The sequence below is a fragment of the Cylas formicarius genome, unplaced genomic scaffold (genome assembly GCF_029955315.1).
Source record: "Cylas formicarius isolate icCylForm1 unplaced genomic scaffold, icCylForm1.1 PGA_scaffold_12__32_contigs__length_19106922, whole genome shotgun sequence".
In the NCBI taxonomy this organism is placed as follows: domain Eukaryota; kingdom Metazoa; phylum Arthropoda; class Insecta; order Coleoptera; family Brentidae; genus Cylas; species Cylas formicarius.
In genome coordinates, this window is record NW_026844225.1 from 12,988,339 (window position 1) to 13,012,093 (window position 23,755).

Here is a 23,755-nt window from a genome sequence, read left to right on the forward strand (position 1 = left end):
CGGTGGAAACTAAATATCGATTGTGATGTCAAATAATTGCGTACTCGGATATCAAATGCAATTTTTGCTATACATTTCGTATAAAAATTGCGGTGATAGTCGGTGGGAGATGCATGAAAAAAAAACTGTTAGGGTATTTCGAGGTACGATGGCATAGGAAGTAAGGTTTTGCAATGTAACCACTAAGGATGTAAGGGGTGCTTTTTTTCAATGTATAGAATTTTAAGTTGCAATAAAACAACAATGGATTATTCGATTGACATGAATTTTATTTATCCGAAAGATAATCTTGTGGCAATACATTTTAAATATGATTTCTGGCATATGACCGCCACGGCTGGCGCGGCGGCAATAACACGGCGAATGTTGTCTTCCAAATGGTCAAGCGTTTGTGGCTTATCCGCATAGACCAATGACTTTACATAGCCTCACAGCGGTGTTAAATCACAAGATCTTGGAGGCCAATTCACAATTCCAAAACCACCAATCGTGCCTTTCAATAAATCGATTGTGGCACGGGCTGTGTGACATGTTGCGCGGTCTTGTTGAAACCACATCTCCTGGACATCATGGTTATTCAATTCAGAAATGAAAGAGTTAGTAATCATAGCTCTATACCGATCACCATTGACTGTAACGTTCTGGCCATCATCGTTTTTGAAGAAGTACGGACCAATGATTCCACCAGCCCATAAAGCGCATCAAACAGTCAGTTTTTCTGGATGTAACGGTGTTTCGACATACACTTGAGGATTAGCTTCGCTAATCGGGAACAACGGCAATCTGGTTTTCTCCCCATTCGACGAATCTACGCCTTACTTAATGATCGTTTGGCTTTAATTCTTGCTTGAGTTGGATTTTGTAAGCACGTAAACCAAGATCCTTCAGCAAAATCTTCCATAAAGTAGATGGACACAGATCCAATTCCTGTGCTTGATGGCGGATGGACTCATTCGGGTCTTCCTCAATGCTACGCTCTCCAGCAGCAATAGCCTCTTCTGTACGCACCGTACGGCGTCTCTGGGGATGCGAGTCATCAATAAGAGTAAACGTGGCGCGAAAACGTCCCATGGTTAATCGAATTAACTGCTCTGATGGACGATTTTGTCGACGATAAAATGGACGTAGTGTGCGATACGTATTCGGCACAGAACCATTATTTTCGAAATAAAATTGCACTATTTGGAAGCGTTGTTCAGGCGTGAGTCTATTCGTGATGAATGGCCAAACCAAACTGAGAATAAATCACTTGACAGCTGTTAAATCGGTCGCCATCTTGAACAGTAATGCCAACTTAAAGTTCTATACATCGAAAAAAAACACCCATTACTTTAACACTATGTGTCTATTTAAATACGATTTGCTTAATTAAAATAACTAAAAAATCAAAAAATCATCAGTAAAATCGGTTTTAAAAAATTCAAAAGTGGCATTGCTTGTGACGTTGTGATTGTGGTATTTAAAAAAACATGCGCCAATTCTCTGCCAAAGAAAAAAGTTCATCATCAAGGTTCGAAAATGCAATAAATGGTGTTAAATATTTTTAAAAAACCGACTTGTAAAAGTCAAAAAATCCTTATGTAGAATTTTTCAGATCTAAGTATCACAAAGTTCCAAAATTTAAATGTTCACCAAAATAGGTTTTGGTTAATTAGTTATCTTGACAGGTTATAAATGACTAAATTGGGCAACAAAAATTTAACATTTTGCGAGGAAATATTTGCCAGCCTGTATTTGTTATATTTTTGGATGACACCCTGTATATTCTGACCATCAGGTGTAAATATTTTACGATTCTTGCACCAAGTTTGACTTACGCCGTCGCTGCAGTATTGTTAAACCCCTGGGCCTTCTCTCCTCCAATTACCCTAAGGCGAAAAAATAATAATGGACATTTGTCGCTTAATAACAATTTATAATGATATCGTTAGGTGTTCGCATTATCAGAACTGCAGTATACCGGCCAGTACGAGCATGTTTGGTGACCCTTGTCCTGGGACACATAAATATTTAGAAGCTCATTATCAGTGTTTGCCCGGTAAGTTTAATTAAACACAATCTAATTAAAATGCTTCCTCGATTTCTAGCAATACTTTTGCGTCCATCCTCCTTTCTATTAATAAATTAAAATTCGCACAACGACCTGTATAATAAAACTTTTCACGTTGCGGTAAAAATGCGAAAAATGTTGTAAGTTTGCGTATGTACTTTGTAGTTTTTCATCTACCTTTTTTCCGCACAGCGTCAGTTCGTTCGTTATTGACCATATTAACTTGGATCGTGTTGATACGAATCGTTTCCGTCGACTTTGACTGTGAGAAAGAGCAGTTGGCTGCATTCAGTCTCAGTTAATTCGACCGACGAACGTTTATTTGTGGCTGATATATATTTCAGGTGTTTTAAGCTTTGTTATTCACAGCAGCAAACGTGAATCGGTTAATTAATCTCGGCGAATGAATGTCAATTAGGAATTATTCTTAATTCTGCGATCCTCGCGCACCGGCCGTCCCATATACGATCGTTTTCATAGACTAGCTGGAATCGTATTGAAAGCAGATTTTTCTTTTTGTATCGTACAGACGGTTACCGACAGGAAATTGGCATCTTTCGAACTTAAAGCCCGCATATTTCTTGTGGTTAGTTCGTTTTATTTAAAAAATGATTATGTTTGAAAACATTTCAGTATTTTTTCACATTATCCAATTTGATAAAACAGGCACTGTATTTTTTCAAGTTTCAAACAAGTGTTACTTAAAGAAAATCGTAAATTATAAATATATTCAATCAAATCAATCAAACAATAAACCCGTTATTAGAATTGGTTATTCAACAAGAAAGTTATCCTAAAGAGTTTAGTCTTAAAAATAATTTAAAGTTTATAATTGACAAGTGATTAGTATTTTGAAAATAAATTACTATATAGACTTCAGAAATGTGGAGAACAAGATGGTGTTTCTGTCTTAAAATTCCTGTTTAAAAATCGTCTTTGTTTATCGCGATGTGCGCCTCTGAACACAGTCCACAATTGGTTACTTGCTTTTTACAAAACTTCTGGATTCCTCCTGCTTCGGTTTTTGCTTAGCCGGAATTGCTGACGTTTTGGATTCTTCACAGCTTGACTGAAACTTCCACAGGCTACTGTAATACTTTTTACAAAACTTCTGGATCCCTCCTGCGTCATTCCTCCTCAGTCAAGTTCAACAGGATGATTGGCGAAACTTCAGCAATTTCGACTAAGCAAAAACCGAATCAGGAGGAATCCAGAAGTTTTGTAAAAAGCATTACAGTAGCCGGCGGAAGTTTCTTTGAAAAATTATTTGATTTCTTGTTTTCCGATGGGCGATTGCGTTGTTGTTGCTGTTGAGTTACTAATTTCATGCAACAACTTTCATCCGATGTATTAACCATGTCCTACATTTCGTATATAGAAGTCGGCCAAATATTTCCTGCTCCAGAAATAGGTCCTTGCAAACGTCCCTGACTAGCATCATGAATTTCAAGACGCCCGCAGGGCAACCAACGTTAATATGGTCAATAAACTGGTCATTTGACTTAGATTTTAAAACTTCTCCTCTTGGTTAGCCACAATCACAACAACGACAAGCCGACCGAGTCCGCCATGGTTGATAACGTCGCAGCCCCCGATGTGGAGCACAATTAAACCGCCTGCAGCAAGACCATCGACAACCCAAGTTACCATAACTCCTCCCTCGCCAATCCCCGGACCTATTCCGTCTTCAACATCTGTCAACTTACCTACGTCCACTGCTAAAGGTCATCCGTCTTCGGCTATCGATAATTCTCCGGCGAAAGATGAAGATATATGGAGTAGGGATCCAAATCATTACGACGCCACTACTCTACCGTTAACTACTATTACACCTGGCGGCAATAAAAGAGTGGTATCATGTAAGTTTACAAAGGCGTGTGGTTGATATGATGTTTAATTTCCATCATTTTAGCGGATACGACATCTTCGTATTCGTTTTCGCCTTCGGTTCCTAGCATAAGTCCGTGGCCCAAAGATTCCGATTTCAATCCGTTCCATTGTAACTCAACTGTGGTGCGCAACATTAATTGGGACAGTACTAAAGTAAACGAAACGGTTATCAAGCCGTGTCCACCAGGTGCTACCGGTTTTGCCAAATGGCATTGCGCGGACGTACCAGGTTCTCAACCCCAGTGGTCTCCGCAATATCCCGACCTAAGCGAATGTCGGTCCGTATGGCTCACTAGTCTTGAACAGAGGATATTGACCGGTAAAGACCAGTTGGTGTCGATCACTAGCGATCTGGCACAAGTGACGACTAGCAAAACTTTGTACGGCGGCGATATGGCGATTACCACGAAAATTATTCAAAAAATGACCGAGAAAATGTCGCAAGACATCCAAACATTCCCCGATACTAGACAGCGCGAGGCAATAGTTACCGAAATGCTGATGGACGTAGCCAAAACTAGCAGTAACTTGTTGGACTCTTCTCAGCATCCCTCGTGGAGGGACTTGAGTTATAAAGAGCAGATGAGTGTCGCGACTTCTTTGCTAATTGGACTCGAAGAAAACGCCTTTCTTTTAGCCGATACGGTAATGAGCCAGAAAACCGTTAATAGAAAATTTAAAAATATCTGTAAGTATGGTAGCGGTGGTGGTTTTGAAACGTTTCATCAAATATTTGCGTTTTAGTAATATCGGTGCGCGTATTGGATACCAAATATTTAACGAACGAAGCATTTCCATTGGAAGATAACAAAGACGAGTGGCGTGCTAGTAACGATTCTATCGAATTGCCGAAAGACGCCTTACTAGAAAACACCGACGGGAATTTTGTACGTTTAGTATTCGTAGCGTTCGATAGATTGGAGGAAATTTTGCAATGGCAACCGGACTTTTCCGATTCATCCGGTACTAACGTTTCTAAAATGTTGAATAGTAAAGTGATATCCGCCAGTTTGGGCAAAGGGCGTCACATCCAACTAAAAGAACCGGTCAAGCTTACATTGAAGCATATAAAAACGGAAAACGTTAGTAACCCGAAATGCGTATTTTGGGATTACACTACCAACGCGTGGTCCGAAGAAGGATGCCACGTTGACAGTTCCGAATCCAATTACACCCATACCGTTTGCTACTGCGACCACTTGACCAATTTCGCCATTCTAATGGACGTTCACGATATCTATTTGCAAATTCCTCACGAAATTGCCCTGCAAGTTATTACGTACATAGGATGTATCATATCTATTATTTGCTTGATACTTGCTATTATTACATTTCAGTTATTTCGGGGGCTCAAGGTAAGCATGCATTATTTATGTTATGTTTTGGACTTCAGTGGCGTTGTTCATTATGAGAAACGTTTGATGTCCCGTTCATTCCAATCTTTTTTCCTCTTTTTGCTTGTTCTATGTTTTGCTGTAAATAAAATTGAGCGTAGAGAACTACATTTAAACATTTTTTTTTATTATAATGATGGAAACGAGAATGTTAGTAAGACATTTTTAATTCTCTGGTTTTTATTGAATACTTTTCTATTTTTGTTTATAAAGATTGGCGGCGTACGCATTATGTTTTTTTGTGCTCGTTCGCATGGAGAACGATTTACAAGTCACTTAATTGTCATTCGCGGTTGGATAGAGAATTCTAGGTGTTTTTCATTTACCAGAAAAAAACTTTGACGATTCTTTCAATGCTCTTTAGGATTAAGCGACAGGTAATTTTTTGCTATATTTTAAGACTTCGATAGTTGTTCATAGTAGTTTTTTTTGCCTTTTTCGCATGTTCTATGTTATGCTATAAGTAAAATTTTTGATCGGAATATATGAAACAGTGAAACCACTGGACATTTTAAGCACGCATAGACGACGACATTTTTAATAAGTTTTTTAAATCTCTTTCGAATTTAAAATCTGATTTTATTGAATGCCTTTCTATTTTTGATTATGTAGATTTACAACGTACTTACTTTATTTTTCGTTTCCTTGTTGTTGGCTTGGAGAACGATTTACAAGATACTTAATTGAATTTTGAGGTTGGAATGAAATTATACAAGATAGAAAATATTCGGTGTTTTTTAAATTATTAACCAACCGGACAGTGTTTTTGACTGAAATGATGTTTCTTGGAGTACGAATTTAAGAAACACCCTGTATAATAATTCTAATTGTTGGCATTATTAACAGCGAGTTTAATGTATTTTTAGAGTGACAGAACAACGATACACTGTAACCTATGTACATGCCTCTTAATAGCGGAATTCATATTTTTGGTCGGTATAAACCAGACGGAAAACCGGATATTCTGCGGCGTGGTCGCCGGATTTTTACAGTACTTTTTCCTTTGCGCATTTGTGTGGATGTTTTTCGAAGGTATATATTTCAAACCTCCCTTTTGTTACGTGAGAAAATGCGAAATATTTCCCCGTCTTGCAGGTTTTCAGTTATACGTAATGCTGATCGAAGTATTCGAAGTGGAAAAATCCCGAATGCGGTGGTATTACATTTTCGCCTACGGCCTTCCGTTCATTATAGTTTTTATATCGGCAACAATTTACCCACAGGGATACGGTACGGCAAGATACTGCTGGTTGAGGAGCGATAACTACTTCATTTACAGTTTCGTTGGACCGGTGATCGTTGTTGTTTTGGTACGTAATTGTATTTGTCTCGCCCAGTTTCGTTTTTCCTTTTACTGGCTATTTTGATTTTTCTTCGGCGGCTCGTACGTTGGGCCCCGATTTTATTTATACATCTCGATGTTTTTCGAACATTGCCTCTGTCTGACATGGCGATCTTAAATTTTGTTATTTTATTTTCAGCTGAATGTCATATTTTTGACAATGGCAATAGTAATGATGTGCAGGCATGCTAGCGCTTCTGTTTCCATGAAAAATAAAGAACATTCCCGGCTTGCTAGCACGAGGTAATTATTTTCGATATTATTAGATTGGAAACATTTAGACGCTTATTGCGAATTTTAAACGAATACTTACATTTATAAATATAAAAATTTCGTCTCCCAATATACCTGACGACGAATCACTCGATAAAAGTTTTTTTCGAAATATTTCAAACTTTTATTGGTGTCTGCGTTCGTCTATGTGAATTTTCGATTTGGTACGCGTCAAACCATTACTTTCTTCCTTTCGAAACGTTTTAATCGGATCGATGGTCGGACGGGAAAAGTTATGGTTTAACCGCGTATGAAAAGAATTTCATTATGTCGTTTTATGACTTGAAGGTAAATGTTGCATAACTATTGATCGCATGTCACAATTAGTTGTAATTTACTCGTTACAATAAGTTTATTGTAATGACTAAACATAATGGTACTGGTAGAGATTGCTTAAAATGAAAGCAGCAGGACCATCAACGTAAACTTTGCGCGCTGTGGTTTTGGTATTGTCGGGATCAAAAGAGAACTAATTTACTAACTAATTAACTTCAACTTTTGGCACTGTCACTGCTTTCACTTTTAGGCAAAACGTTTTATTTCGATAATATATTGCAATTGTAGTGATTACATGTGGCGTGGTGTTATTAATTCTAATATTACTCTTTTTCTTGCATGGCAATCTTATCATTGGTAGTGGAAAGGAAGAAAATGCACTTCAAATGAAATTTGACTTGTAAGACACACACTTTTACTTTAAACCTTACTTTAACTTTAACGAACCGATCGATGATCAATTATTAGAAACTCGAAACTTGATTGAGCTTTCGCCAGTCGCGTTCGAGCATAGTTGACGATCGAGCCGGATGAAAAAGACCGTTTTAGTTTCGTACACTGATTTAACGTCGAAAACAGCATGCCAGTAAATTTCCCAGCATGCAAATCGTCAGATAATAAAGTTGGTCTTAGTAAAAACAAACATTTTCCCCGACTTTAATAAAACGCGGATTCCTAACGTTGCGCAAACATTTCCAGGGCTTGGTTGAAAGGAGCATTCGTCCTAGTTTTTTTGCTAGGCCTGACGTGGATCTTTGGATTTTTCTACATTAACCAAGAATCCGTAGCTATGGCTTACTTGTTCGCTACGTTCAATTCGTTCCAAGGGTTCTTTATATTCCTCTTCCACTGTGTACAAAACGAAAAGGTAAGTAAATCTCCCGTCTGAAGACGGTTTTAAATAAATTGGGTGCAGGAACGCGAAAGTGTTGTTCGCCTTAGTTGACCAATTCGAACGAAAATTAAATTGCGAAACATACGCGTCAACAATAATTGCGGAAATGTTTATAGAGCGGAGTTGCGTTTGAGCCGCATATGAAAACAAAAATATTTGCCGTTTGCGTTAATTTCAATTTGAAATTGTAACTGTTTAAGTTTTCGTATTATAACGTTAATATAATGGAATATTATTATATTTAGCCTTGATGAACGAGTTTAGATATCTACATGTATGTACATTTTTGTATCGTCATTACGCGCTTTTTGCATATTTTTATTATAGCCACCGGGCTGTAATTTTATTTTACCCTGGAAGCATCGCCTTACGTTTTAAAGAAATAATATGCTCTTGATTGCGCGCAATAAGTACCCTTTCGTGTTCGGCATGAAAATATTTTCCGTCAGACGTAGAAAAATAAGAAAACGTAATAGGGCAGCTTTCGCCTCTGGTATTTATCGAAAAATCGTGTGGATAGCGTCACTTTTGCACGCTTCTAAAGGTTTTTGAATATTTCAGCCTTTTCAAATCACGTTTTTTCAATTATGCACCCAGAAAAAAATATTTTTGTAATTTTAAATAACATTTTTTTCTTTTTACACACAAGTGAATTCGTTAAATTAATTACACAAATTAAGTTTTGTCCCCAGGTTTTTTTCAGTTACTTATCGTAATCGTTTTTTTTTTGCACCGAGTTGATGCGAAGTAGTCCTGAAAAATCAATAATTTCATTATTATATTACATGTCATTTATAGAGCTCCCATTGTGAAGCAATTTGATTCGATCTTTGTTAGCCATACTTTGTTTTGTACGGCATAAAAGCTATAGAAGTAAACCTTGCATTATTGTAAGTTTATTATTTATCCTGAATTTAAAAGTGGGAACACAAGTACGCATCAATTAACTAAACACGGATTATAGGTGTTATAATATGAAGTTTTCTTAAATTTTGCCCACCATTTTAATTCGAATAACATTGACGTGGTGGCGAACGTTTTTTCCATTTTAGGTACGAAAAGAGTATCGTAAATTCATCCGAAGGCATTCCTGGCTACCAAAATGTCTGCGTTGTTCCAAGAGCGGCAGCGGTGCCGGAAGCAGCAGCGGTGGTAGCGGTAGTTGCACTACCACGGGCATCGGTAAAGAAATGAGGCCTAGTCTTTACGGTGGTTCCAACGGGAACCAGACAGGAGGCACAAATTCACATTCCACAGACAATTCAGTGTTAACACCGCATGGAACAAGTGTGGGTACCAATAGCAACAACAGTATAGTCATCTCGAATAACCTAAATAACGCGCGACCTACAGCACTAGTCCAGATTTTGTCTAGGACTGATCTCAACAATGCTAGTACCACCATGACCAACCACAATCGACTGCATAATGTTTCTCAGCAAGGTACAAACCGATATTTAAAGCAGCTCATATTATTTTCGTCCTTCCCCCACGTTTTATTTGTTGCTTGTCTTGTTTTTTTACTGTCTAATTTCCGAAGTTAAGTTTTCTGCGTTTTCTGTATGGCGGCAGAACAAACTCACAGATACCCCTTAACACCGTGATTCACTGTCCAGTGCTTTTACGCTCACGTTCCGATCATTTACCTCATCTTTGCATAGGCTAACAAAAAAACCTAGAGACATGTCTACCTGCGCCGATAGAGACGTTTGTACAAATTAGATGATAGTGTAATCTGAGCTGGGCTGCTTCACTAACTAAATGTGGTGTGCTGTGGTGGTGCCCGCATTGTGCGTCTTTCTTTCGTGGCATGTCTCTTTTTTTATTTGGTAAGCGACACTCGTGGTACTCTACTAATGCTTTTCTCTGCTTCTTCCCGATTTAAACACGCCCCTCAAAGATTCCATTTAGTCGGTAGCGCGGAATTTTTGACGGGACGCGCCTCTACTTGGTGACGGTTCTATTTCTTTTACAGCTGCACCGAGGTTGGAACTCCCAGAGTTGTACAAACGTCAATCAGGAGTGTCGCACTCCTGTGCCCACTTCTACGTCGGCCAACATGGCTGCTACTCTGTGTCGCCCCGTGCGGGTGAACGATACGATCCCATCTCCTGATCTTGAACCTAACACCTCGACCCTACCTTACATTCGTAACTTTTACAAAAACTCTTCAGTCACTCCTAATATACCGAAATCGGTTTCCACTTGGGGCCCTCTGCACAAACCTTTACATTGGAAGGTGCGTAACTTAACTGCTTTGTAGATAACGTTTTGAGCATGGTATTCCCCTGACTTTCGCGAACTGGCTCACCCTTAATACCACGAGATGTAAACGGCGGAAGTTTATATTCTTCAAGTTGTAATATACATCAAAGACGTAATATATCCGTGTTCAAATGTAAATATAGATATATAGATTCTCTTGCCGCGTTCGCTGTATTAGTTCAACCTGTTTGGTTGAGAAAATCTTCGATGATAGTTCCTAATTCTAATATTTGGGGGTGACGCTGTTAGTTGCGTTCAGACGTATACATAATTCGTATTTCGTTTTGCAGAACATTTCTTTTAAGTCGTACAGTCGTGATTCAGGACACGGAGGATCTGAACAGGAAGATTCGCCCAGGTCACACATGGTCATAGTGGACGCCCATCGTCACGCGTCGTCACTCGTTAAAGACCTTCGACAAGCGCAAGCCAGTCAGCATAACAATTTCAACGATTACGGAATGCGTCCGAGTTTGCAACCCCATTGCGTCGCGATCGGCAGGAAAAAAAACCTTTCCATGAAACCTCTCCATTGGGGTCACCACACTTACACCGAGATCTACGACGCTCAAACGCCCAGGGGATTATTGACAGCCGAAGACGATCCGGTTTACGAAGAAATCGACAGGAACGAAATACAAGTCAGTGACATGAGCGACGAAGATGCCAAGAGGCAGAGCGATATGAGTCGGCAGTCTTCGCGATCTTACGGCGACCATAGGCCTTTGATTCCGTACAGTCCAGGTACCGAAAGAAATTTTTTAGAAGTAATGAGCAACAATAAAGACTTTGACACTGCGTACCGCATGCGTTGCAACAATATAGCTCTGCCAGCGTATCGTACCCAAACGGGCGACGCTGCCGTCAGGTCCCTAGCGGCAGTATTAGATGGCGAGACTGTCGTGTGCCACTTGGAGCCACCCGAAATGTACCCTCATCAGCACTTAGATGTTACTTACGTGTCCCGAACTTTAAATCACCTTCCTCCGTATAGTGAAAGTTAGAAACTGCCATTCGCAAGTAATTATCTGTGATTACCACATGATCAGACTCTTTTGGTCATATATATTTAATTGATAATTTGTTAGGCTCAGCTTGAATGAAAGAAAGTGATAATTTTATATTAATCGACTATTTTATAAAAATGAACTTATATTACGTACGAGTTATTCCAGTCAGCCTGTTAGTTATCGGTTCTTGTTCGTCTAGTAATGCAGTGGTGTCAACTTAAATCATTAAAACAATTACGAATTTTACGGCGCCGATTGAATCATTAACCTCCAGTGGCATAACGTTAAAATTGACAACACTGTAGAGATAAACGTGTTGCAATAAATTTTATTTACTAGAGCTAAAAAAAATCTTACACGGGAGCGTTTTCCATAAAGTATGAAAATATATGGGATTATCATCGTAATCTTTCTGTATGTAAAATTATTTTAGTATGCATGGACCTCACTTAAACTCGACATTTTGTAAAGCAAAGAGTTTAAGTCACTTTCATCAACGTCAAACCTGACAAGTCATCCAAATCAATGTCGAAACAAACACGAGAAGATGTTTTAATTTAATATTTCAATACATGTTGTTAATGTACCTGCCGTTTTATTTTTTCCAAATACTTTTTCGAACTTCTCTTAACCTTAAGTGTGTAAAAAAAGCGTGACACAATATACCTTGTATTAAAAATTGAAATCGTGTTATTTTTGTTTTTATTTATTAACTCGAGTTAAGGTTGTTGATGTGTTGATATGTAGGTCCTTATTAAAAAGCAATCCAAAATTTTTACATAATTTTTTAGTGAACAAACAAAATCCATTTATTTATTTGTATATAAAAATTTGTCTGTTTTTATTTTGTAGTGCGGTTTAAGTTATGACTTAGCTAGCACAGAATTTGTAAATAATTAAATAAAACATGGCAACTGCAGCGCTTGTTTCATTTCCGAACATTTCCATACGCTCTTGGGGCTGATTAAAAAAACGCAGTATAATAAAACAATTTTAATAAAATAAAGTGAGAGACTAAATAGTATAGGGACTATTCCGAATGTAAAACATCACAGGGAGATGAGTTGAGGTATTTTATAAATTTCCTACATACTTCAAATCCTAAGAAACACGCTGCGTTTGCCGGAAATGCTCTTAAAAGCACTGGAACGATTCCCTTGTATAAAGCTAATGGACCTTCCTCTTTTATCAAATTCTTAAAGACATCTCTAATTCCTTTGGGATACGTACCCTCTGGAGCTAAAATCAAATATATAATGTATACATTATTATATTTATTTTGAATAGACAAGTTTGTGATTATTTTGCTATTCGCTTTTAAGAAATGATGAGGTCAAAGTTAATTTACCAGTCTGAAGACGGCTTTTCAGAACGTCAGGTGGCATGCCAACAAGCCAATTGGCAATTCCTGCCGATCCACCTGCCGCTATAGTTCCTAAAATGCTGGGCTGATGTTTTCCATGTTCAGTAATATAATCCCTAATTCCTTCGTATGTCAAAAAATAAAGTCCACTCGCTGGTATATCTGAAAATTCGATTATATACAAAAATATATTTGTCTATAATGTCTCCCAGAATTTTAGTTTTTTTTGTAATGTGTTTTTATTTATTGTACACTTTAAAGAACTATTTGTTAGAGGAATAGGCATGTAGTCCGTAAAAAAAACTTATTAAGAAAACATGAAATTCCTCAGAATCGCGCCCGGAATAACGTTGAAATGAAGGTCATCAATAACTTATCATGACGAGGAAATCGGATACTGTCTTAGAAAAAAAAACAGGATGAATTGTGAAAAAAATCGAAAAATTCCATTTGCGCTTGTTTTATTCGATGGCCAAGTATTCTCATTGATAACGAAGAAAAAAAAAAGATTAACGTATTCAAATGTTATTTCCGAATTTTACGGAAATGTGTGGGGGCTAATATCCTGCGTTGTACATCATTGGGTTAATTACGTTCCAGACGCGAACATACGAAAATAGTGGCAGTGACCACAAAATGGATTTGCGATTAATTATTTTCGGTTTATTAGCGTCCAACGGGATTTGTAATGTGAGTTTAAAACAAAAAAGTGAATGCATGGTTTTGGTGGTTTTCGTTTGTTATAGTCGTTTGGTTGGGAAAGGGACATCGCTTGTCCTTTGATATGCACGTGTCAATTACAGCATCTAACGGAAACAGCTATTTACAGATTTATGCAAAGGGACAAAAGCAAACACGCACCTGGAGATGGAGGTTCCGTTGAGAATAACGAGGTAAAACAGGGAAATATCATAATGATTGTTTGCGGTTTTGATATTTGCATTTGATTTCTGTTTGTGTCTAATTTAAATGCAAACTTGGCAAATAAATTACTTATTTTCTATTTAAAATCAGTTTAAATTAAGTTTCAAATTAGACGTCGAACTTTAAAAGTTCTACCCGACGATTTACATTCGATATTTTTATAAATTTCAATTTGAATAAGTAATTAAGTTTGCTTTGAAGGATCCATCTCGAGTCCTTTTTAATTTTCATAAATTATACTTTGCAAAAATTATTTTCTCGACGGCGAAACTAATTAATAACTAATTCGCATGCACAAATTTTGAATCCGCTTGTAAAGTTATGCTTTTTTTAGGTTGTATACGACGATACTTTCGATACCGTGGAGCTTTTGGATGAGCCTCATCGAGCAATGATCGTTCGCTCAGCGACGTGTATTTTGCAGACGGAAACCAATCCTGCGGAGTTGATCGAATCGCTACCAGACAATATCGAAAGTTTGACGTTCATACACGGCTACGAGTCAGGAAACAAAACAATTAAATTTAGTTGGTTAAGTAAATTCAATCGTCTTACAAGTTTGGAACTAGTAGGTCCAACTATATTCGCCAAAAACGTTACAAACCATTTGTTGTGTCAAATCGACTATTCGCTTCCTGAATTGAACTATTTAAATTTAGAAAAAGTGCTTATACACAATTCGAAAGAGCAAATACAGTCGTTTTTAGAGATATTGAAAGAAAGTGAAAATATTACTTTCGAATATATCCAAAAAATCGACGGAAGTATGCATCCCGTTACGATTGTGCAAAAAAATAATAACGACGATGAAGTTGTGCCCTACGAAGTATTTAAAGAACAACGCCGAAACAATGGCGAAGTGCCTTTACTTGTAGGATTCAAGAAGCTCTTACTTTTACGAATAGTGAATTGCGAACTGAATAATATTCATTGGGAAATGTTTGACGGTCTCGGAGAATTGCAGTATCTAATATTAGAAAGAAATAACCTCAGATATATACCGCCTTTCGCGTTTTACGGAACACCTCATTTAAAAGTATTATCTCTCGCGCATAATAAGTTACTAGACATAGAAATAACCGATTTGGCTGGATTATTAGAACTGGAATATTTAGATCTAAGTCATAATAATTTTACCCAGCTGTCGGAATTGTCTTTGCCGCCATTTCCCAAATTAAAACTCGCAGATTTTGCAAACAATCCGATAAATATAATTTTCCCCAACACGTTTGAAGTCATGAATACCACGAACTCTTTAGTGATCGGTAGCGACGATATGGCTGTTACCTTTTTAACGCATTCTTTCGTCGGTCTTAATTTGTTGCAAACACTAACCGTTCACAATGTGAACGTCGATTTATTAAAAAGGGATTTTTTCGTAGGAATGTCGCGATTAAACCAACTTAGTTTATCTGGTAACATTAGGGAAATTGAATTCGACGCGTTTTTAGAAGTGCCCAATTTAGAAAAATTAATTTTAAGCTATTGCAGCACGTACAACATTTCAATGGACTCGTTTATAGGTTTAAACAAACTTCATTATTTAGACCTGTCGCATAACAACCTGGAATATTTGCCTTCCGGTGTTTTCGATGATCTAGACAGCATTAAGGAAATTTATTTAAACCATAACAAATTTAAACAGCTCCCGCGAGAGATATTTTCAAAAATTCACCCAAAACTGTTAAGATTAAACGAAAACCCGTGGCACTGTACTTGTGAAATGAGCGAATGGAAACCTATAATAGTAATGAGAGTGAAGCAAAAGTCGTTAAAACCTTGTGACTTCGCCCATGATAAAGGAATCAGTTGTACTGCGGATAACCGTTACGAATATAAATACGTTTTTGATAGCAAAATCGCGCCGAAATGCGTCGAGCCGGAACAGTTCGCTACTTGGAGTGTTTTCCAAGCAATGAGGAGAATTTTAAAATGTCCAGATTATAAACCAAAACTAATTAAGAAAGTTTCGCCCACTAAAAATGGTACAGATTATTCCGCTACCGATAAAATCAGCGTTGTATCTAACTCTAGCACGGCGTCGCCATTAACGGTGAAACAGAGGAAATTAAAATTAAGGCGCAAACTTAAAAAATCGAAATATCTGAAATATAAACTTAAAAAGCGTCCCGTGTCAGAAGAGAGAATCAAATTTGAAGATGTTGAACATCAAAACAGCCAACAGGACTTAAGTAATGATTTAAACAACGACTTAAACAGTTACAATTTAAATAATAATTATTACGATAATAGTTTACAGATCGCGAGCAATGAATTTAATGTTATTCCAAAAATGAAACAATACAAGAATTTTCAAAAATAATGAGGTAATTCTTGAATATGGCTTGATACTTACTTATTTAGTTTTGTTTTTATTTACTTTCCATTGAAATTGCGATCAATGCCATGTTAAATAACATTTTAAATGAATAAAGGTCATTAAAACTATCGTTTTTTTCTGCAGTGGTACTTTATGGTTCTGTAATATTTTCCTTAAGAAATAAAATGTGGTCTAGGTCTTCCGCGACAAAGCAATTTTGATATTTTTAAATATTTTATTGTACAGCAGACAATTCTCATCAATTGAAATGTACGCTTAGGAAATTAACATTAAAACGAAAACTTAAAAAATCATATCTGAAATATAAACTTTGAAGATATTGAGCATCAAAACAACCACCAGGACTTCAGTAAAGATTTAAACAACGACTTAAACAAATAAAATTTAAGAATAAATCGTAGCAATGAATTTAATGCTATTCCAAAAATGAAGAAATACAAGAAGTTTCAGAAACTTTCAGTAAATTCTGGAAAAATGCTTTGATACCTATTAATTTACTATTCTTTTTATTGATTTTCCATTCAATTTGTGATATATGTTATGCTAAATAAAATTTTAAAAGAATAAAAATATTTACTAAAATCGCTTTTTTTACAGTGATACTTGATAGTCCATTCTACGTGATCCTTTCGCGAAAAAGGAATTTTGATCTTTTTGAATATTTCATTGTGCAGAAGGGAATTCTCATGATTCGTTTATTCAATCAACTAAAAAGTACCACTCAGGAAATTAAAATTAAGACGCAAAGTGAAAAAATCATGATATCTTAAATATAAACTTCGAAGATATTGAGCACCAAAACAACCATTTATACTTATACTTATACAGTCGAAACTTAAATAATAAATCTCAAGCAATGAATTTAATATTATTCCAAAAATGAAGAAATACAAGAATTTTCAGAAAACTAAATTTGGTATTGTTTTTATTGACTTTCCATTCAAATTGTGATCTTTGTTATGCTAAATAAAATTGTAAACGAATAAAAACATTTACAAATATCGCTTTTTCTACAGTGGTACTTGATAGTCCTGTAGTTTTTTTCTTAAAGAAATAAACCTTGTCTAGTGAATTCTACGTGATTCTAGTCTTCCGCGAAAAAGGAATTTTGACCTTTTTAAATATTTTATTGTATAGAAGAGAATTTTCATAATACGTTTATTCCATCAACTGAAATGTACCACTCAGGAAATTAAAATTAAGACGCAAACTTAAAAAATCATAATATCTTAAATATAAACTTTGAAGATATTGAGCACCAAAACAACTTAAACAGTTCAAATATAAATAATGTTATTCCAAAAATGAAGAAATGCAAGAATTTTCAGAAATATTCTATCAATTCATGAAAAATTTAGTTTCGTTTTCATTGATTTTCCATTCAAATTGTGATTTCTATCTTGCCAAATAAAATTGTACGACTACAAATATTTACCCATATCGTTTTTTTTTGTCGTACTTTATAATCCGGTAAGTATTTGTATGAAGAAAACAACACCTGTCGTTGAAATTCGGTAAATATAGGATCAACCTTTTAATTTTATCTTGTACGTCTGAAAACTAGATATAGTCTTCGTCTTGCGTGAAAAATAAATTTTGATTTTTTACTGTACAGAACAAAATTTAATGTTTTTTTCAAAATAAGATTAAATGTTTTTTAGTGTATTATTAATAGTGTATTTCTTTATTAACTTACCCCTTAATAGTGTGGCCCCCGCTCCTCTAAATATGCTGCGCATCCCTCCTTCTTTGTATAATTTCTTAACAACATCTACAGGCCCATCATACATTTTGTTTGTTTTATTTTCCTGAATTTGAAGCAGGCATTTAATCCTTTCACCTGGGGCCATTATCAATGTGGTGAAAATTCCAGAAAAAGCGCCGGCCGAGAAATACTGGAAATGGGTGTGGTGTGAACCGTCGGAAGGCGCGAAAATCTTTTTGCCCACTCCAAAGCCCAAAAAAGATATTGCGAAAATAGGAGCCACGCCTACCAAAGGGGCACCCATTCCTTTATAAAGCCCCCGTACGCCCTCATTTACTATAGTTTTGCGGAAACAATCCAAAGTGCCCGTGTAATGGGGTAACTCGCCAGGTTTTACTGCGGGCATCGTCTGCAATCTAACCTAAGTTTTAGAGAATTTAGACGTAATAACAAGTTTACTACATTATAAACAAACTATAATTTACCTTTATGGTATCTAATGGATGTCCCACTAATACTGTACAAATACCTCCAAACCCGCCACAAAAAAAATACTCCACCGGTCCCATGTCACCCATTTTTCCAGATTTTATTTGAACGTAAACAATATAATCAAAATAAATTAACGTTTATTATTCGAGTGACGAACGAACATAACCACTACAGTCACATTTTGACGAATAAATTAAATTCTTCTTTTTTCCGTACGCAGTGGCTCTTTATTGAAGAATCTATGGAAACGTCCCAGTGAGCCAGAAAATTCTTCACATTCTTCAGTATTCGAGTTTTTTGTGTTGTCTAAGTAATAGTGGTGGAATTGAAATTCATTAATTTGTTGATGCCAGAATTTAATTTGTTCTCGTTTAAATTTTTGTTGCTATTAGAGATTTTGTTTCGTTAAGTTTAATATATGAATCACAAAATTGACTTGATAATAATTGAGATAACTAAATGAAAATGAATTATTGATATTTCTACTTAACTGAACATTGCTATTATCGTCAGGAAAAAAAATATTACCCCGCAATTGAATACGGTCTAGTTCTTAAGTAAGATATTAATTCTAATAATTCGTTAAAACGTTATTTAATTTAAAAAATCAATGCCGAAATTTCATATAAGAAGGTCGATTCGAATCGAAGTCGAGCAGAATCGAGAATTGATTTTCATTTTTACAATCTGTTTCTCGGTTGCTATCAACGTTTCCAATATCAAATTCAATTTGGTCAAATCTCGAAGAGTCTGCAGTTTTACTGGCTACAATTAGTGATGGGAACCCCCAATACAGTTTTTTTTTTAATTTAATTTACGATTCCTCATTTCAACTGCTGCAAAATATAAATAGGGGTCGCAAATGCAAAATTTTATTCTGTTCATTATGATATTGACAAAATCACACACGCACACCCAAGAATAGATTAAAAATATATGTTAATTTCACATTTTCTTGTTTTCTAAATATATTTTGTGGAAAATTTGGTAAAATTTCTATTGGAAGCCTTGGAGATCTGTTTCGTTATCCGAGGTTATTTCATCCATCGTATACAACATTGGTCGCTGCTTATGGTGATTTTCTATTATTAACGAAAGAGATTGGAAAAAATCAACAGTACACGCAAGGGTGCCACCACCGATTCGTTTAAATCCTTTATCTGAAAATCAAATGCTTTAACTTGCTTGGAATCGCTAACAAAATTATATACCTGAGGGTATTATTTTCTCATTTATGTTAATACTGTGCTTGGAAAGGGCTGCGAGAAATCTTTTAAGCAGAAATTTTCTACTTTCCTCGTTAATAGGCCGCAATTTTATCAAGAAGAGTAAAATGTGCTCAATCAGGTACGCTTCCTCCTAAAATATTTTTTGTTATGTTAAGTTTGTCGATGTCGGTCCAGCTTACCATTCCGAATTTTTTGAAGCATTCTTCTGGTTGTTTATATAAAATAACAATATTCTCAAAACTTTCTATAGTAATAATTGGCGCTTTCAACTTTTCCAGCCAATCGAAAAGCAAACTAGTTAGAATATATAAATTTGTTTCGCTAGTCAATCGAAGCCAACCCGTTCGAGAACTGTTTATGTCATTTTCGTATTCTTTTATTTTGTTACGCGTATCTGCATCCAGGTCATAAAAATCAGTTAAAATGGCGTCGACGGCATCATCTACGCTTCTAATATCTGACTGAATATCAGCTTGTTCTTGGACAAAACTTTTTTGCGTTTCCAATTCTTGAAAACAACGATTTTCAAGTAGCAGTTCTTCTCTCATCTCATCTCCATCCAATGTACTGATCTCAGAAAACGAATCGGTAGTATCGCCATTTTCTGATGGGTTTGGGCTGGACGGAGTTGACGCTCCGTTTGATGGATTCAAAAAAATCGCTTAAAAATATTATTCACTAATTAATACACGCTTACTTCCCTATAATCTTACTTTCGGAAGTCGGACTTGCGAGGCTAGCAATACTGAAGGTACTCTCTTGCCTTTTCATTGTCCCATGGAGTTTCTCGGTGAAATAATCCGTCGTAAAAGGGACATTGGCTGGTTGATTGGCGTCATCATCGTAACACTCACAAAGTTTTAAAATTCTTTGGCATAAGACGAAAACAATTTTTGGAAGATATTTAAAATTTCTCTCTTCGTACCCGTGCAACACTACCCTCTGTCTTTTTAAAAACTTGTGCAAATTAAACTCGTTCATGTGTTTATCTTTGGAAATATTATCCCTGAAATAATGACAAACTGAAATGGCCAAAGTTTGCGATCATTTAGCCATACTTTAAGTAATACGTTACTGTTTGGGGAAGAATAAATTGTGCAAAATGTCGTACGCACAGGATTTGTCCTCTCGTTTGAACTGATCCAGGGCGTTTTAGTCTTACATATCGAATAGCTTCGTTTGCACTTACCCTTAGGGCATATACTAAATAACATGCTATTAATACGCCCGTTCTGCCTAAACCTGAAAATTGTTAACGGTAATATATCACAACATAGCTTCAACGATAATATCTATGTCATATTTCTAATGGCTTTAAATGTGTTATTGGCACATCAAGTTTTATGTTTATAAGGCAATAAAATATTTAACTCACCGCGTAATTAATTATTTTGAAACCGATTTAAATGATTTACCAAATTACAGGTTGGTTTGAGAATGCATAGTTTAACAAATAAATTGCTATTGATTTACCCTCATTTTGAAAATTCGTCAATAATTTTTTATGAACATCATTCTAAGTAGAGTTTGGAAAATAATTGATGACTTAAACTCACCAGCGTGGCAATGGATAGCTACCCTACCCTCGGTTAAAGCAAAAGCTAGTACTTTAACCATGTTGAGCAACCCTTCCAAGGTCGCATCGCCGTAGTCTTTCCATGCGAAATTGTAGTAAAAAACTGAAAATGATGAATTAACTTTTAATTAACACATTTGCATAGAATTTAAATTTGTTTGCCTAAAAACACGCCTGATTTAAATGGTAATTCCACTTTTCAGCTAATGAAAGTATTATCTTTTAGTCAATCTATAATTTCAGGTAATGACAAAAATAATTTCTGAAATATTCAGTTTAAAAAAATTAATAAATTCCTTATAGAAAATATAATAATTATTCAAAACATTTAAAAACGAAACCAAATAAATAAATTAAATTTGCGAGTTAATTTTTCATTCTTCCAGAAACGGAAACATATTCATCGCGGTTTGCATCTTCAGGAAACGAATTCTATTTTTTTTTTGCGAAACTCAGCTGTAGGGTGCGTCTTTTTTTCATTTTAAGTTGCAATATGGTTCTGGTGTTTTTGATGACTGATTTTAATTAAATAATAAATTTAATTAATTAATTAAGTAATTAATTATTTTAAATTAAATTAATGACTTAAATAATTAAATGTATTATTTAATTAAAATCAGTCATCAAAAACACCAGAACCATATTGCAACTTAAAGTGAAAAAAAGACGTATCCTACAGCTGAGTTTGGCAAAAACAAAATAGAATTCGTTTCCTGAAGATGCGAACCGCGACGAGTATGTTTCCGTTTCTGGAAGAATGAAAAATTAACTCGCAAATTTAATTTATTTATTTGGTTTCGTTTTTAAATGTTTTGAATAATTATTATATTTTCTATAAGGAATTAATTAATTAATTAATTTAAATTAACTTAATTAATTTATTTAATTAAAAAATAAATTAAATAATTTTAAACAAACTAAAATAGTTCTCAAAATCTAATTTCTTACTGTTGTCTTCCATGAAAACGTTGGGATTATACGAAAATCCCGAACTTTCCAGAGGCTGCCCGCAACTGGCGTGTTCTCTGGGACTTTGCAGGTTTATAATTGACTTTATTCCTAAACTAAAATCGAGTTTTATGGACGTTTTCGTTGCAATTAGCCTAGGCGGTTACCTTTCAAATTGCTGAATGATATTCCTCTGGATTATCACCATCGTACTCGGTCGGGCCATGGCCAAGATATCATCTGTAACCCTAAAATTGCGATAAGTTCGGAATAAATCATCCTTCGAAGCTTTTAAGAATTTTGATTAACTATATGCTAGTTGACCGATGGTTATTTTTACACCCGTTAATGAGTTCCACGTGGACGTATTTCCGTACTCAAAAGCAAACTACTCATTTGCCCATTACAAAGATTATTAATCTTTCATAAAATCGATATATACGTTAAAATTTCGGACGTTGTCGCAATGCATTCTTTTATTCATTAGCGAGGGCAATATGCGCGTATAGGTGAAATAGCTCAAATAAAAATCGGATATTATCTTTTTTTAATCTGAATATAGAATGCGAAATTGCTTTTTGCCCCTATATGCTTTTTCATGGAAAACGATTACCCGTTTTCTTGTTTGGGGTCGATAGAGACTACATAAACTTTTTTATGGGTAATGCGGGCATAAAAAAGACAAACAAATTGTCCTAAAAGACGTGAATGAATAAATCGATGTTTCTCAACAATTACCACCCGAGAGATCGCGTGTATTAGTTTAGAAAATTTAAAAGCGGCCTCATATATATTATCTATATGCAGTGTTGTATCAAACCTTCCTTTGAAGTGTGTTAAAGTTTAAAAGTGTTCGGTGTCTCAAAACAAATAATAACGAGTCAAACTCAGTTTATCATTTGAAATCGAATAGGGTGCACCTGTTGAAATATTGCGTGCAAACATAATTCACACGGTTCACATGCAAACCTCTCACCAATGGGAATAAATTCCTTGTAGTGCCAGACTATCGGGTTTCCAATTTTCCGGATTTTCATATTTACAGTTAACTCCGCCACAGAAAACACTGCACTGAATACCGTGAGGTGTGAGCCTTCGAATATGTTCCGAAAGTTTGTTGTAATTCGCCTGAACCGTTTCTGTATTGGATGATTTAATTTCATTCAATTGATTCATATTATACCATGCGAAACCCAGCGCATTGGAAATTGTTACAGCAAAACTAAACTAAAAAATTCAAACTGAAACTAGGCTTTTCGGGATAGGGATATATTTTCTTCTAGCGTAGCGGCGCATGCTTATATTTGTTCGATATTATCTCGAATGTATAACCATAGAAATAAACGGTAGCCATGGTAAATAAATAATACGTCATTGTTAGTATGGGTGCCGTTTTCCCTTTAGTGAAATAAAAATCATTTGCGCATTGCGTCACTGGATATTTATCACTCGAATATATGGCCGGCGTTTATTGCACGTTTTTTATAGTACTATAATCTAGTGTTGCTTATTGATGCATTATTCATAAGCGCGCCTTTATAGATATCGAACACGAGACGTTTTCATTTTCATTGACGGCGAAAGAAAATAAGTTTCCTTGCGGCAAACTAAATAAAAATAAGTACACTTAAGACCTTGAGTTTGGAGGTTGGAAAATATTTTTATCCTCTTCCAATATTTTTGCTTTTACAGTATTAATGTCAATACCGAGTTTCTTCTTGTTTGTATTCAATTTGAAGGGTACATCCCGGTTTTATTACATTGTATCGATGCCGTAAAAGC

The 23,755-nt window shown here is 35.6% G+C and overlaps 4 protein-coding genes across 12 annotated transcripts in view; 2 read left to right on the top strand and 2 right to left on the bottom strand.

The window, feature by feature from the left end:
* Window positions 1-12,314, top strand: part of LOC132695834 (latrophilin Cirl) — a 129,573-nt gene extending 117,259 nt beyond the window's left edge. For 3 of the 8 annotated variants that reach the window (XM_060660346.1, XM_060660344.1, XM_060660345.1), the window contains 12 exons: window positions 1,932-2,038; window positions 3,583-3,909; window positions 3,963-4,628; window positions 4,685-5,295; window positions 6,201-6,366; window positions 6,430-6,644; window positions 6,816-6,919; window positions 7,587-7,625; window positions 7,925-8,093; window positions 9,173-9,409; window positions 10,096-10,359; window positions 10,676-12,314. In XM_060660346.1, coding sequence (XP_060516329.1) covers window positions 1,932-2,038; window positions 3,583-3,909; window positions 3,963-4,628; window positions 4,685-5,295; window positions 6,201-6,366; window positions 6,430-6,644; window positions 6,816-6,919; window positions 7,587-7,625; window positions 7,925-8,093; window positions 9,173-9,409; window positions 10,096-10,359; window positions 10,676-11,389 — 3,619 coding nt within the window. In that variant the 3' untranslated portion in view covers window positions 11,390-12,314. Of the gene's footprint in view, window positions 1-1,931; window positions 2,039-3,582; window positions 3,910-3,962; window positions 4,629-4,684; window positions 5,296-6,200; window positions 6,367-6,429; window positions 6,645-6,815; window positions 6,920-7,586; window positions 7,626-7,924; window positions 8,094-9,172; window positions 9,564-10,095; window positions 10,360-10,675 lie in introns of all 8 variants that reach the window. The other 5 variants (XM_060660347.1, XM_060660350.1, XR_009617893.1 and 2 more) reach the window with 4 other exon arrangements.
* A 69-nt stretch (window positions 12,315-12,383) lies between these two features.
* LOC132695837 (congested-like trachea protein) lies at window positions 12,384-18,402 on the bottom strand. 2 transcript variants are annotated; one of them, XM_060660354.1, is made up of 4 exons: window positions 18,214-18,402; window positions 17,720-18,149; window positions 12,744-12,920; window positions 12,384-12,634 (listed from the first exon to the last, which is right to left on the bottom strand). In XM_060660354.1, the coding sequence occupies exons 1-4, from the start codon at window positions 18,304-18,306 to the stop codon at window positions 12,426-12,428; spliced, it is 909 nt and encodes a 302-aa protein (XP_060516337.1). In that variant the 5' UTR covers window positions 18,307-18,402; the 3' UTR covers window positions 12,384-12,425. The 2 variants fall into 2 exon arrangements, with proteins under 2 accessions (XP_060516337.1, XP_060516338.1); XM_060660355.1 differs by having other exon boundaries at window positions 17,720-18,144; window positions 18,214-18,350.
* On the top strand, window positions 12,932-17,713 carry LOC132695836 (leucine-rich repeats and immunoglobulin-like domains protein 2). Its single transcript, XM_060660353.1, has 3 exons — window positions 12,932-13,448; window positions 13,505-13,651; window positions 14,017-17,713. The coding sequence occupies exons 1-3, from the start codon at window positions 13,395-13,397 to the stop codon at window positions 16,003-16,005; spliced, it is 2,190 nt and encodes a 729-aa protein (XP_060516336.1). The 5' UTR covers window positions 12,932-13,394; the 3' UTR covers window positions 16,006-17,713.
* A 681-nt stretch (window positions 18,403-19,083) lies between the features above and the next one.
* LOC132708574 (protein tyrosine phosphatase domain-containing protein 1-like) lies at window positions 19,084-23,437 on the bottom strand. The gene is made up of 9 exons (XM_060680968.1): window positions 22,950-23,437; window positions 22,141-22,221; window positions 21,974-22,089; window positions 21,006-21,128; window positions 20,508-20,691; window positions 20,163-20,455; window positions 19,629-20,110; window positions 19,432-19,579; window positions 19,084-19,380 (listed from the first exon to the last, which is right to left on the bottom strand). Exons 1-9 carry the CDS (start codon window positions 23,147-23,149, stop codon window positions 19,217-19,219), a joined length of 1,791 nt encoding a protein of 596 aa, XP_060536951.1. The 5' UTR covers window positions 23,150-23,437; the 3' UTR covers window positions 19,084-19,216.
* Window positions 23,438-23,755: the final 318 nt, after the last annotated feature.

What these genes read in the sequence shown, in the direction of transcription:
- LOC132695836 (XM_060660353.1), top strand. Translation starts at nt 13,395, where the DNA reads ATGGATTTGCGATTAATTATTTTCGGTTTATTAGCGTCCAACGGGATT. An exon ending in CGTCCAACGGGATTTGTAAT is followed by an intron (nt 13,449 to 13,504) that starts GTGAGTTTAAAA and finishes CGTTTGTTATAG; the next exon opens with TCGTTTGGTTGGGAAAGGGA. An exon ending in GTTCCGTTGAGAATAACGAG is followed by an intron (nt 13,652 to 14,016) that starts GTAAAACAGGGA and finishes TGCTTTTTTTAG; the next exon opens with GTTGTATACGACGATACTTT.
- LOC132708574 (XM_060680968.1), bottom strand. Translation starts at nt 23,149, where the DNA reads ATGAATCAATTGAATGAAATTAAATCATCCAATACAGAAACGGTTCAG. An exon ending in ACAGTAACGTATTACTTAAA is followed by an intron (nt 20,456 to 20,507) that starts GTATGGCTAAAT and finishes TCATTATTTCAG; the next exon opens with GGATAATATTTCCAAAGATA. An exon ending in CGCAAGTCCGACTTCCGAAA is followed by an intron (nt 20,111 to 20,162) that starts GTAAGATTATAG and finishes AATATTTTTAAG; the next exon opens with CGATTTTTTTGAATCCATCA.
- LOC132695837 (XM_060660354.1), bottom strand. Translation starts at nt 18,306, where the DNA reads ATGGGTGACATGGGACCGGTGGAGTATTTTTTTTGTGGCGGGTTTGGA. An exon ending in ATCCATTAGATACCATAAAG is followed by an intron (nt 18,150 to 18,213) that starts GTAAATTATAGT and finishes TCTAAAACTTAG; the next exon opens with GTTAGATTGCAGACGATGCC. An exon ending in GAAAAGCCGTCTTCAGACTG is followed by an intron (nt 12,635 to 12,743) that starts GTAAATTAACTT and finishes ATTTGATTTTAG; the next exon opens with CTCCAGAGGGTACGTATCCC.